The sequence below is a fragment of the Cygnus olor genome, chromosome 6, assembly GCF_009769625.2.
Source record: "Cygnus olor isolate bCygOlo1 chromosome 6, bCygOlo1.pri.v2, whole genome shotgun sequence".
Lineage (NCBI taxonomy): Eukaryota > Metazoa > Chordata > Aves > Anseriformes > Anatidae > Cygnus > Cygnus olor.
In genome coordinates this window covers 14,565,778-14,579,918 of record NC_049174.1, presented here as the reverse complement: position 1 = coordinate 14,579,918, position 14,141 = coordinate 14,565,778, and the positions used below count along the sequence as shown (strand labels likewise).

The 14,141-nt window shown below is 36.2% G+C and overlaps 1 protein-coding gene across 8 annotated transcripts in view; it reads left to right on the top strand.

The window, feature by feature from the left end:
• NBEAL1 (neurobeachin like 1) overlaps window positions 1–10,877 on the top strand; it is an 81,220-nt gene extending 70,343 nt beyond the window's left edge. For 5 of the 8 annotated variants that reach the window (XM_040560895.1, XM_040560890.1, XM_040560891.1 and 2 more), the window contains 7 exons: window positions 559–731; window positions 1,402–1,496; window positions 3,520–3,636; window positions 3,975–4,136; window positions 5,215–5,363; window positions 6,052–6,281; window positions 8,795–10,877. In XM_040560895.1, coding sequence (XP_040416829.1) covers window positions 559–731; window positions 1,402–1,496; window positions 3,520–3,636; window positions 3,975–4,136; window positions 5,215–5,363; window positions 6,052–6,281; window positions 8,795–8,871 — 1,003 coding nt within the window. In that variant the 3' untranslated portion in view covers window positions 8,872–10,877. Of the gene's footprint in view, window positions 1–558; window positions 732–1,401; window positions 1,497–3,479; window positions 3,637–3,974; window positions 4,137–5,214; window positions 5,364–6,051; window positions 6,282–8,794 lie in introns of those variants that run through there. The other 3 variants (XM_040560896.1, XM_040560893.1, XR_005820878.1) reach the window with 2 other exon arrangements.
• The last annotated feature ends 3,264 nt before the right edge of the window (window positions 10,878–14,141 follow it).

Below are 14,141 nucleotides of genomic sequence, written 5' to 3'. Positions count from 1 at the left end.
TGCATCTGTGGTAACAAAATACAGTAATTGTCTGACAATCAATGGACTGTACTGTTTTCATTGACTGAGTTTTCAGCTAAGAATATATTTTCTAATGTTCAATAATACTAATGTTCTAGTAAAGAGTCCTGTAAGTAGCATTTCAGGGTTCTTCATTCTTAGAGCTACTTCTAATTCTATTTTTTGCGGTTACCAATCATAAAAACTCTGCTTGAAATCTGAGATGAATACTCTTTGTACATTCTTAAACTATAGCGAAAGCATGGCACTTTTGTATTTGATTTTTGAGAAAATTATTTTTTTCTTTAATATTCCAATATTTGCTAGGGACATGAGTTATCTGTGCAGAATTAAATGACTGAAAAGATGTAAGGTGAAATCTGGTTTCCACTGATGGCAGTGACAGTTTTGCCATGGATATCGGGGGGCAAAATTTCACCTTTATTTATATGTAACTTCTTCTAAAGTTAGAACTTATTACTTTTTAAGGATATAAGAAGTGCAAGATAAATTGATTTGAACTAAGTTTAATTTTAACTGCTCATCACTTGCCTACAGAACGCAGCGCAGCATGAGTGGTCCTTTTGCACCTGGGCTGGAGATCACCTCTAAGTTGTTTGCAGTATCTCATGATGCAAAACTCCTCTTTAGTGGAGGACACTGGGACAATAGCATCAGAGTGACATCTCTTACGAAAGGAAAGCTGATTGGACAGCACATCAGGCACATGGGTTAGTAACTCTTTATATAGTGAAATGAAAGGTTTTATGTTGGAAATTCTGAGAAATTCCTTCTCAGAAGGAGTAGTCAGGCATTGGAACAGGTTGCCCAGGGAGGTGGTGGAGTCACTGTCCCTGAGGGTGTTTAAGGAAAGGTTGGATATGTTGCTTAGGGACGTGGTTTAGTGGGTAATATTGGTGGTAGGGGGACGGTTGGACCAGGCGTTCTTGGACGTCTTTTCCAACATTAATGTTTCTATGATTCTATGTATTGTACCTTGACTTTTGTCCTTCTTGATTGAATTATACTCAGTGCACCTGGGCTGGTAGGCATAGTGGTCATAAAGGAATGGCAGCATAACAACAGAGGAATACTTAAACCATGATTATACACATATATTTGAGTATGGCTTTTTAGTAATTGTAGTGATGGTTTAATGTAGTTTCAAAATAAGGCTTGACTTCCTTTTTTAGGTAACAAACATGATTAAATTATGCTGGTACACCTGGTTGTATAATGGTGTCATTGGTTGATACAGTCTCATCAGTCGTCATCACAGCAGAATGCTTCATGCTGACTGTAAATGAGGATACATTGTTGACATCTTGTGTGGTTTTTGTCAAATTGTGGAGAAATTAGTCTTAAACTATATCAACTTCTTGTTATCCTTTCTTTGTCTAGATATTGTGACCTGCTTGGCAATAGATTACTGTGGAATCCATTTAATTTCAGGCTCCAGAGATACTACCTGTATCATATGGCAAATAGTTCAGCAGGTATGTTGTATAGGCATACTCTGAGAAGCTGTTTCTGCATGCTTCTTTTGTTTCATTGTTTTGCTGTGATGGTTTATTGATTTCCTTTCTGCCAGCTTTGCAGGGAAAAATAGCTCACAAAACCTGATTAACTTAGTAATTTTGTTAGTCCCGTTATCTTCTATGTTTGAAATATTTACTATATACATGAGTTACTATATAGCTAAAGTACAGTAACACTGATGGTTCTTTGAGGTTACTTTTCTCTATTTAAAGGCACTTTCAAAGATTTCACAGGTTATTTTCAGGATAGGCAAGTATCATCCCTATCGTCCAGACAGACGAATGGGAGGACAGAAACACTGCTTGAGACTACAGGAATTAGAACAAATACTAAAGCAATGCTTATAGTTAAGGATTTTTACATTTCTAGGCTGCTGCTAATTATAATAGTTGCATTTTAACATTGTATTTCCTCTGTGGGAAGTACTGATGTACTGATGCATAGTAACCAGGAGTTAGCAAAGACATCACTAATCTGTTACCTGGATTTATGCTGGCATTTTAGAATTCTTTGATATTGCTTTAACACTGTAAAAGAGGTTGTGTGATGCATGTGTGTACTTACATTCAAAGTGTGAGGTATCTCCATTGTTATGCATTTTAAATGTTCATTTCTGCTGCTTCATAAAAGTACAAATAGCATTAATTGCAAAATGGGCCTGTTATGTGTTATGGACAGTACATTTGGTCATGTCACCCTGTTCTTACCACTGAACCTAAAGTTAGCACATTAAACCAGTAGGGTGGTACATAACTGTGTTTAGTGGATGCATGCTGTGAAAAAAAGTTAGCTGTCTTTTATGATGAGAGTATTTACAGTTCTTTCAAGACGTATTCTGTACTTAGTACAAATAGTGCATCATCAAAAAGACAAGACCTAAGTGCTTAAAACAGTATTTTTTGTCTCAAGACAGAATAAATGTTAGAAACTTCATAGTTTATCTTTTCAGAGGGAGTTGAATGATGAGTCCTTCTCTGGAGAGTATTACTGTTTAGAATTGTTTTTCTTTAGGATTTTTAATCTACTTTTTATTTAGCAGATATATAAGTGATGTGTTATGTATTGTAAATTCTTCTCATGAGAGTTTTATCTTGGTCTTTACAAAGTGAGAATAATGTTCTGCATACTGCAACTTCTGTTCTACTTCTCTGCCCTGTATTGTCTCTTCTTTCCCAGCTCTTTAATCTGATACTTGTTCTGCATCGCCTGTATGCTTCAGGATTTCAGGACTTGGTTGGCAGATTTCTAACACACAAACTAGACTGGAGAGTTCTCTGCAGAACTATTTACTGTACCTTCTCTGTAAGCACAGATCTTGCCTCAGAACTGGTCTGAGAATAAGTCTTTATATGCTGACAGTATGCTCACTGGAACGAAAATACTAAATTGTTTTGACATCCTGCAGTCATGTGAGCAATTAACTTAGTATTTTTAACGAGCATTATTACAAAATTTCCATTTTATATCATACTAGCGGCAGTCACTTAGAAGTATTATTTCCTTGGTTTTCCCCTAAAGATAGAATAGAGTTACTTTCGTTTTTAAGCAAAAAATAGGTTTTGTATTCCTTGAGATTGGCTATGAAGGCAGTGCTTAATTCCAGGGTAAGCTGTAAGAACTGAATAAGCCCAGACGCATGGACAAAGAAAAAGTAGGTGGATGGACAAATGACTCCTGTTAGGACTGCTTGCTGTGGTAGTTGCACACACAGTCATCTGAAGAGAGAGAAAGAAATCAACTAAGTAATTCTGTCTTTCACATCCACATAGTACCTGTATGTGCATTCATTCCTTGATTTCAGTAAATAGGACTGCTGACATAAAAGAATAAATTGAAATTGCAATGGGTGAGTTGTGCTTTTGGTTTTGGCCTATGTCAAATATACATCTGGCACAACTAATGCTGAAGATACCAGAAACTTATTTTTGTTTGTCCTTCAGCTGCAAGAGAATGTGTCATTGCACTTTTTGTTACTCTCAGGGAGGAGTGCCTGTCGGCCTGGCACCTAAGCCATTACAGATCCTTTATGGGCATACTGATGAAGTTACGAGTGTTGGCATCAGCACTGAACTGGACATGGCAGTGTCAGGATCCAAGGTAAGAATTTTAATACTTTTCCCTTCTTTGCCATTTCTTCGATCAAACCCTAGAGCATGTTTGAAGAATAATACCAAAAATGTGACTATTTCACAATTTGTTGTCTATCCTGCCCCTATTGCTCTGTTTGCATTTGTTTTACATATGCCTATAGTACATGGCCTTGAGGGGGAAGGATTCCTCATGCAGGGTTCCTAAAGCTCAGAAGTCCTAATCTCCAGTTAAGATTTTAAGTACTTTTAAAATAATTCATTTTTATTTAAATACTCATTCTGCCTGTTACTGTAACTTACCTCCGAGTTTGCTGCCAACAACTTACCTAAATTTGGTTTCTGCAGGATGGGACAGTTATTATGCGCACTATTCGGAAAGGTCAGTACATGAGAACTTTGCGACCACCTTGTGAGAGTTCCCTCCTGCTGACTGTTCCCAATCTGGCTGTGTCCTGGGAAGGCCATATAGTTGTCCACACTAGCATAGAAGGAAAGACCACTCTTAAGGTACTTAGCTTCATGGAATACCTCTGTTTCTTTTGCTGAAGATTTTAATCATAAATGTGCCTGATTTTACCCTTATTTCCTTAAAAACTGAGGCTTTTTTGATCATGACATGTCTTTCCTTTTTCTTTTAGTTTTGCAAGCCAATTTTAGTGTAATTTGATAAGGTAAATCACAGACATACTGTGCTCCTGTAGGTTTCACAAGAATCTCCAAACACCTGCAAGGCAGATGCCCAGGCATGCACTAATTAATCATCCTGTGAGAGCTGTTTTGAAATGCAAAACTAGGAGTTTTGCAAGTTCCACTACTCACAAAAATAGAGGTTTATAAGGGGAGCAGTGAGTTGTAGATGCAAGATGCCCAGGGACTACACTGTTGTTTCTTAGTTTTGGATTAGAGAAACAACTATAAGGTTTGCTATATAGCTTATTCTGTCTAATGAGTGGCTGTGTAGTTGTTCTAAGTGTAGAACTGTTATGATTTCTGTGAGAATGGGAACTTTCCTGTAAGACAAACTTATTGGATATAGGCATGCTAGCTGCATTGGGAAGACTGGGGAGAGATGAAACACCAAGGTGTTGCCAGGCTGGAAGATCTTCAGGTGGTCATGTTAGCTGTGTCTTTAATCCATCAAGAATTTGTTGCCTTGTCCAAAAAGTGCTTCCAGCTATAGTTCGACAAAATAAACTTGTTTCCTTCTGCTTTTCAATTCAGGGTGAGGTGAGGAGGCTGAGGATAAGAGGGCTTTTTCCTTCTTCCTTAACAAAAAACATCAAAAGACAAGGACCTGTCCATTAAGTCCATGGATGTTTCCGGAAAATTTTGAATTGATTAGATGGATAGGTAGGATCTTATGTTACACCAAGAGGTAATGAAGAGTAACTTCAAAACCTTCCATACAGGACATACATGTAAGACACGGGCTCAGTTCTCATATCATTCAACAAGCAAGCTGTTGTCAGTGATATTATCTGTAGGTTACTGCCCAAGTCAACTCTTATTAGTGAGCTAAATATACAGATAATACATCTTTAAGCCAACCAGTCCTCTGTGATATATTTATTTTTGATTTTTTCAGGATAAGAATGCGTTACATCTCTATTCTGTCAATGGAAAGCATCTGAGTTCTGAGACTCTGAAGGAGGAAGTGTCAGATATGTGTGTGACTGGCGAGTATATTGTGATGGGCAGCTTACAAGGATTTCTTTCCATACGGGATCTGTACAGGTAATGTGCAACCAATGAATTGATTATTGAGATGCAAATACAGAGGTTCATTTAGAAATGGCTGTTGTAATGTTGATTCTGCTTGGTGCTATAGGTGGTAGCAATTGCTTTTTTCTGTATTCCTGGAGAAAAAAAAAATAAAAAAACACCTAAGGGGAACTAAGATGGGAGAATGGAAAATGAGAAGTTGTACCAGTCCACTTTCCTCCCGTGCATTTATCCCAACCATAGGCCTTGTGCTGACAAAATTTAGGAAGAGCTGTGTCTAATGCAGGCAAGTTGTGGTTGTCCTCATGTCTGGTTAGTCACTGGGAGCTCAACAACTTGGTACTGTGATCAAACCTTGTATAGTTCTGCACTACTCTGTAGAGCTCCACTGCTTCTCAGAATGGGAGTGATCTTTGTCACTTAGGCAGTTGTGGGACTAACTAATGTTACTGATCTTCCAGTGAGAGTGTCTTAATTTTCTGACTTAACCTGCTGTTTCCCTTGTTATTGAAGCTGTATTCTGAGATATGATTTGAGCTTTCTGTAAGAGTTCATAATAATCAGAATTGCAAATGGGATCCTTGAGAAACTCTTTTATAGCACATCCTATGGTCTGTGATCTCAACTGCAACGTGATTCTTTTCAATATGAAAAATATATATACATAATGTACTTTCTCTGTGTCTCTTGTTCATTTCAGCCTGAATCTGAGCATCTCCCCGTTAGCCATGCGACTGCCAATTCATTGCATTTCTGTCACTAAAGAGTATAGCCACATCCTTGTTGGCTTGGAGGATGGCAAGTTGATTATCGTTGGTGTTGGCAAGCCAGCAGAGGTAAAACCCACCATCAAGAACTTTTTCTACCGAACAGTGGGAAGTTCACTTATTTCTGCTTTCCAGCTGAGCAAGAGGTCTCCTCTATGGCAGGGTAAATTTAAGAGCAAGTTTCAGTTTTCAGTGGGAAAGAAATAACTTTTGACTGCTGTACTGAAATTTCTCATAAAGAATCAAAGATATATAGGGATCGCAGATGGGAAGCTCAGCTGGACTAACTTGCAGACTTTATCACTGACATCTGAATAAGCAAAATCTTAGTAGCTATTCTCTTCTGTATGTGATAGTGTTGTCAGCCACTTTCTGATGAAACAATTTTCCAGAAGAAAAATGGAAACTAAAGAGAGCGAGCTTCTTTTATTTTTTTTATGGTTTCCATCAGATGTCCTTTAATATGCATTGACTGACATTGGGGAAAACACATTACTTTCTGTTAAGAGTGTCTAATTGTAATGCGTAAAGAATTACTCGTGTAGGTTTCCCATATGCTCTGTGCTCCATATGGTGAATATAAACTTGTTGGTACTGCATATGCAATATCAAATACAGAGCATCCATCTGTCAAATAGCTATGCCCATTTTTTCTTGTGCAAAACACAGGTTTTGCTCTAAGTACTTCTTGTCATAACTTTCAAAGTGCTTTAGTCAACTTAAACTTGCCTCTCTTTATAACTTGATTTCCATTGTGCTGCAGTGTATTTACTTGAAATTGTGGTAACCACTCTTGCATGACCTTTAGTACACGCCAGAAGAGTTTGTCTTAATTTTATAGTTGGGTTGTGAAAACAGAGCAGCTTTATTTGTCGGTGTTTGAAAATGTTTTAGCTAGGAGATACACTGTTTAATATTTTAAAAAGGCTTCATGGAATGGTAGTCTAATTTTGGTTGCAGCAAATAGGGAGGGGAAGTTTCCACTGCCTTCCAGCTGGACAGTTTTTTCCTACTGTAGAGTTGATAAAGAGCTGCTTATGATGTTGTTAAACATATGTTTGTAACAACAGCTTTAAAGTCACTTTCACTTCCGTTTCCTAATCCATAGAAAATATCTTTTGTAGGCTGAAATGTATGTATTTCATTAGACTGAAGTCTTCAGTTCTGTCTTCTTCAGTTCCTAATCACATTTTTCTAACTGTGAAGAAGGTTTTGTTTCAAGGTCTGGATTCCTTTTGTGAATGTAGAGGTTTTCCAACAACTTTTTTTTCAGGATTTTCTGTTTATAACTCAGATGATCTGCAAGCTTAATATCCATGTAAATAGATTATATATATATTTATATACACACACGCATATATGAGGAACAAAATTATGTCACAGATTTTCTAGTTTTCTATAATGGCATCAACCAATACACTTGCAAAGTGTGTGTGTGCGGGGGGGAGGGGGTATTTATTTATTTATTTGAAGTTAGGAATTAGTAGAATTTTATCCTTATACAGAAGACACTTTAGTTTTGACTATCGATGGTGATACTGATCCACAGGGTTAAAAGGAGATAGCTTCTTTATTGTGCACAAAGTGAAATGCTGCTTGGTGTTAAGATTGGCCTTTAGTCTTTCTGCATTGACAGACAGCATCCACTATGAAGTGAAGTATAATAAATGTTTTTGTATTTTTAACAATCACTTAGCTGTTTGGGATGTTGCAAAAGCCTGTGGGATTATCACCTGTAAGCAGCATTGTGCCTTTTCTACAACCTTGCTGCTGTGATGATACGGTTTTTAAGCAAGCTTAGCCATAGTACTAACTGTTGGGAATGGTTCTCAAGCTTGTACTGTTAAGGCATGCATCTTGTTTATTAAATTTCAAGGGATTTCATAACCGAATCAGCTGCCAGGTTAATTACTACTAGCCAATCATAAGTCCTATACTTAATAAGTGAATTAAATGTTTCTTATAAATTGTTGTCAGATGGCAGATTCACCAGGTGCTGGATTTGATGGCATCTGGTTGCTTATTGTCTATGTTTACTTACGGGATATTCAGTATGAATTATTTCTGGTTTAAATTTTACTCTGAGCGCTTCACCCAGGATCTTTGGAAGATGGTGTAAATTTGAAACCAGGAGATATCCTTTGTTTTTTCCTTCTTTCAATCTGTCATCACTGTCCTATGATACTCCATCACTTGAAAGAAATATTCAAGGATCAGTTTTGGTGATCTTTTCCTTTTAAATTCTAGCGATTTTCTGTTTGAATTCTCTAAAATAAAGTGTCCTTTCTGCTAATTTGGTTCATTTTTGTTTGACGTTAACCTCTTTTTTTCTTTCTTCCAATCAAAATATCTAAACTCAACACTGTTTCTAGGGTGTTAAAAGTAGGCTAAGTATTGAATATGCATTACTTGGCAATATCCCTTCAACAGTTCTAAGTCAAAGGCAACAGGGATTAGTGTTTTGTCTGTTATTTGTTTTTTTTTTTGTCAGTCCCAAGAGTCATTCCTAAGTGTAACTTTTGGTTTGTTTTTTAATGACTTTTGTTAGTGTAATTTTGTTTATGCAGTACATTGTAGTGTCTGCATTTCACCAGAATCAGTGTCTGAAGTTCCTTTTTAATTTATCCACCTTATCCCTTCCCCTTCCTTTTGTTTCTCTGAATTACTTTTAAACAGATGCGCTCAGGTCAGCTTTCCCGAAAGCTGTGGGGATCAAGCAAACGGCTCAGCCAGATTTCGTCAGGAGAGACTGAATATAACACTCAAGATTCCAAGTGATTGCTGCTTCTACCTTCTCTCATGGATGCCAGAAACATATTTAATCTTTTGGTCACTTTAAATGTATATCTCAGCTTTCAGGGGCTCTACTGTTAAGAGTCTGTTGAAGACGAACCTATGGTAGAGGTTTAGTAATAAGCATATGTACCCATGCAAGTTAGCTTGCTTGCACATTTTTCCTTAACTGTGTTGATTTGGTCACAAAAAAATCCCTCTCTAAACAGCTGCTAAAACAGTGTTTCAGGAAAACAAAAAACCTAAACACACAAACCAAAAACACCAGACCTCCAAACCCAAGCTTGCTAATTGAATTTAAGTACCATTTGATTTAAAGATGAATAGGGCCAGATGCTCCTTGATCACAAGAAAGATATTTGGCATTGCTTTCACAGCACTGTAATTCCCCAACAGTCTGTCTAAAATTGTCTGTTGCAGTGGTCTGATTCAAAACTGGGATAGCTGACAATTATGACCTTTTCAGTATGTTTTTTAGACCAATGAACAACTTATTGTGATTTGTTCCTGTAAATGCCTATTGCTATCTTCCTTTATGTAGTTCCAGTTTTAGGCTGTTCTACAAGGAACATCTGTGTTGCACTACTTGATTATCAGAAATTCTTTAAAGTACAGACATTAATAACTTCAAAGAAGTTGAAGGTGGTGAAGGAGCAGAAGGAGGTAGGAAATACTTGCTGCTGAAAATTATTTATATTAAGTAGACTAAGATGCACACTAAGAAATCCCATAATATAGTTACTATCTTGAAGAAATAAGAGGAAAAATCACATATCCCTGTTGGTCAAAGATCTATCCTCTTCATTAGTAAGGCAACAAATTTTCACTGCAAAATCATTTAAACAACACTGCAGGACAACTTAGTGGAAAAGCACCTGTTTGTTTCTTGGCTTGGTATTCACCAAACCAGTTGTTGTCCATATTTTTATTTCTGTAAAACAAGCAGGAAAACAGATGATGTATCCATTTTCAAGATGTGTTTAATAACTGGGAGAAGAAAATACCAGATCATTACATGCTCTATACACAACAAAATAGTTATGGATTTGTTGCTATATTTTGGAAAAGCCATTACTGAATGTTTTTTTGTTAAGTAATAATTGATGTTAGAAGGGATTGTGTTTTCCTGTCATGCTGGCGTTTTTATAATGTTAGTGATTTAAGTTATAAACCCAATACTGCTGGAAAAGCCTGGTGCTGAGTGAAAAATATGATTTTTTTGACTGGTGTGCAAAGGTATGTGTGTATATGTGTCTATGTATATATATGTATATACATGTATGTATGTCTATTAAAAAGAGAAGATATTCCCCTTGCATCTTTTGGGGTAAGGGCAGTATAAATATAAGGCAGAGCTCTAATTGATTGCTAGCTAGTATATTCCCTTTTGGCTACCCATCTCTTCCCTCTGCCATCACTTTTTTGTGTTATTTTTATTTATTTATGGACGTGAACGTGTTGTACCTCCTATAAAGGTTATCAGATATTCCCTGTGACTGGGGACCCGTTGAACTACCTGAGAACTCCATTATGTATAATCTCATTTCATTAACTTTTGGCATAATATTTGTTATCTTTATAGAAATAAAGTTAATTCTTGCCCCCTGGAAAAAAGATAATCTTTAAAAGTCCAATTAGTTTCACGAAAACTGTTTCCTCTTCCTCCTCTTAATGACTGATTGTGTGCTCTGTAAAGAAAGCTGTGTTGTTTTTTCTTTTGTAAATGAAATAGTAAATCAGCCTTGTGAACAAGTGGGTCTATCCATAGTTGCAATATTCAAACTAATCACTGTGACAGACTGGATTGTCTGATTGTCAGGAGAAAATCAGAATAATTTCCCTGAGTTGCTTGCCAAGAGAGCATTAATATTTCCAAAAGCAAAGTGAAATACTGTTTTTAATCACTTGTATATCGAATGAGAATACTAAGGATATTCTGGAAGTATTAAATGTGTATATGAGAATGTGAAGTATGTTTGTCCATTGTGATTTCATGAAGAAGGGATTTCAGGGGAGCTCTTTTGAGAGTAGTTTGTAAGAATTGCAGCTTTGAATGTAAGAATCTTCTGTGTTGTGGGAAGTTGAAAAAAGAAGCACATCATTTGGGGCATTGCAGTGACGTTTTTTGTAAGTACGCATATACGTTCTGCTTAAATGCATATATGAGATTAAGTGTATGCTTGCAGGGGAAGGGAGTGGAAATTTTGGTTTAGGTTAGCAGAATCAAGTGCAAAAAATATTGAGATAGGTCTTTTGTAGGGTTTGGTGAGAACATCTTTGTCACTTGCACAGAAGATCACACAAAGGTTTGAAATCATCCTACTGTGTTTTAGACAAGTTTATACAAGAGATGGATTAATTTTTTTAGTAATTTAATATTCAGGAATACTGAATACATGGTGTCAGCTTAAGTAAAATATGTAGTTGAAATAATTGGGGATGAGAGGATTTATGGTGAAGAGTTTTGACATTTGAGTGCTATCATTTCAGTGCATCATGAGCATTAGGTGATCTTCACAAATATCTGGGACAGGCTGAAATGTGAATGGTTTCAGGGCTGTCAGACTTGAGAATAGTTTGTGCTCTGCACAAAGCAGCAGCAGAATGAGGATGGGGAGAGATGAACTCTGAGCTACTTCATGCTCTATGCAGAATGGCAACATACATTATTACCTTTTCATCTTTTACATGGTCCTTGAGGATGAGGGGTATATACCATCACAGTGTTTTTGGAAAGACTCCAAAGGTTTGAAGGTCTGCACTTTGCCTTTATTTAAAACCAGCTTTAAATAAAGGCATATAGGTGGTAAGTGTGAGCATTAGCTGGTATTTTGTTTCTGTTTGAACTTATTTGTATGTCTTTTTCAAGTATAAAATCATTTTTCCAATCAGCTGTTAAGGTTGACTGAATTGCAGTCTATTATGTATTAGTGAACTCTTCCTTTTGATTTCCTCAAGTTAGGTAAAGCTTTGGATCCCACCATGTTGCTTTTCATGTAGAAAAACGCGTGCTTGTGAAGTAAGATTATCCTTTGTTTTTGAACTAATATTTATTTACGTGTTAAAAAGTAAAGCTGTGAGATGAAACAATTCTGAACAGGAATTCAGAATAAACATAGTTGTTCATAACACTACATTTGTCAAGACCTTCTTGGTGGTACTTGCATTTAATTTTTGGAACAACCTTAATGATATTTATCAAAACTAAAGATATACTTATCTTTGAAGCTGAGTAAGGAAGCATGTGTGTAACTATATATATATATATATATATATATGTATGTATGTATATGTATATATATATATGTATACACACACACGCATATATCTTGAAAACTTTCTTTTGATACTTGTATATAATCTAGATCAAGCAGCTAGCAGTATTGAGTAAATTCTCCATAGAACTTAAAAGTGGATACCAAAGGATGATACTTAGAAGATATCTCTCCCTTATTTCAAGAAAAATGTTTAATTTTCACAATTTTCTTGTAACTGTTGATAGTATTTTTAATTGTCTTTTATATCTATAGTGAAGAATCTCATCTCATCTGTGCAGTTTTTATACTATACCAGCATTCAGAAAGTGAAAAGTTTGCAGTTCAAGGTAGCATCTAACTTATGCGAATTATACCATATTAATATACTTGTTATCTAATACTAAATCATAGGATATCTAGAAACCATGTCTTCTATCATCTGTGTACTTTACCAACACCAGCACAAAATAATAATCCCAATCTTAAACTACATTTCTCCTGCATATAAATATGTATCCTAATGTGAACCTAAGGCCTAATCCAATAAATACTGCTAGATGAAAACACTATGTAGGGTTATATTTAATTTGGTGGGAATTTAAGTATTCAGTGCTTTCTTGAATGGGTTTTTCATGCCTTTTGGTTTAAAACCTATGTAGTTTTCAGTTGTAAACATGACACTTTGGTAGTAGTCAGTTGCTTGTGAAAGTTCTGCTGAGAATGGACTTAAGTTGTGCAAGTATATACTCTCTGATCTAGTTACCAGCATATATTAGCAAAACCTTCAGGAAGTATTATAGATGGGTGAAGCGGATAGTTCTCAAATGAGATATGCCACATAGTGCTACACTTCTGCAGACTTCTTTTCATTCATCTTGCTGAACTTGAACATTGTTTTTGCAGTCAGTCATATTTGGTGCTGTAATAAATCAGTAACAGCACAGCAACTATAACAAAGTTAATGAAAAGGCAACCCGTCAACAGATTGTATTAACTTGCATTGCTTTAAAATTGTGCACATTTATTTGGTTAAGACTGTGCAGGTCCAGGCAGTAACACAAGACGTACTTCCACCTTTTAGGAGGAGGAGGTTTTTGTGCAGTCACATGCATGTGGGTTCATCGTATTACCAATGTCAGACTCCAGTGATTGGAGGATGTCTTCCTTTCTATCCCAAGGAATCAAATTCTCCTCGTTATTACTAATAGCTCTTGGATGCACATACTTTTAAAGAAAGCCAGGGTTTCACGAAAAGCTACTGCAGTTTATAAAAAATGGTAGAATATTGTCTCCTTCTTCACTACTATAGTCATCAGATGCCTGAGTGGCAGTTCAACATGATCTGCACAGGTTTACTTTTCAGTCAAGTGCTATTATTCATCTTATTGCAGTCTGGAGTACCCCATAGGTGAGGAACTGCTTGTGGTGCTTATTCAAAGATACCCGTTGTTCAGTTTTAATTCACTTTTTTGCAGTGCATCTGTAGAAGAAAACTCAAGTTTTTCTTTTAGTTACTGTTTACCTAAAGGGCCCAAATAGAATAAGTATTTCACTTTTCTTCAGGAGAGAATTCCTTCAGTTGTGTGTGCTTTCTATTTTTGTCTGCTGGACTTGGGAAATTTGGAAGGTATTTCTAGAGCTTAGGTCTGTGACTAGATTCTGTGCAGACACAATGTCATAACTTACCTTTTATCCCAGAAGCACGATCGTCAGTAGAGATTATAGTTTAATGCTGCTAAGGTGTCTTGAAATTGAAATATAAAACATCCAGCCATATGTATCATATATCTAAATGAAGTTAGAGGCCACTTGTGTATTTAATTTCCTATCTAGTCAGTATTTCCTGTTGAGGGAGCCATTTTTTTTGCCTTGAGGAAATGTTTAAAATAAATTTAATCATGTACCTGGTAGTACTGCTTTAATCATATATAGCTTTGAGCTATTACTTAAAGCCATGAGGGAAAAAAAAATCA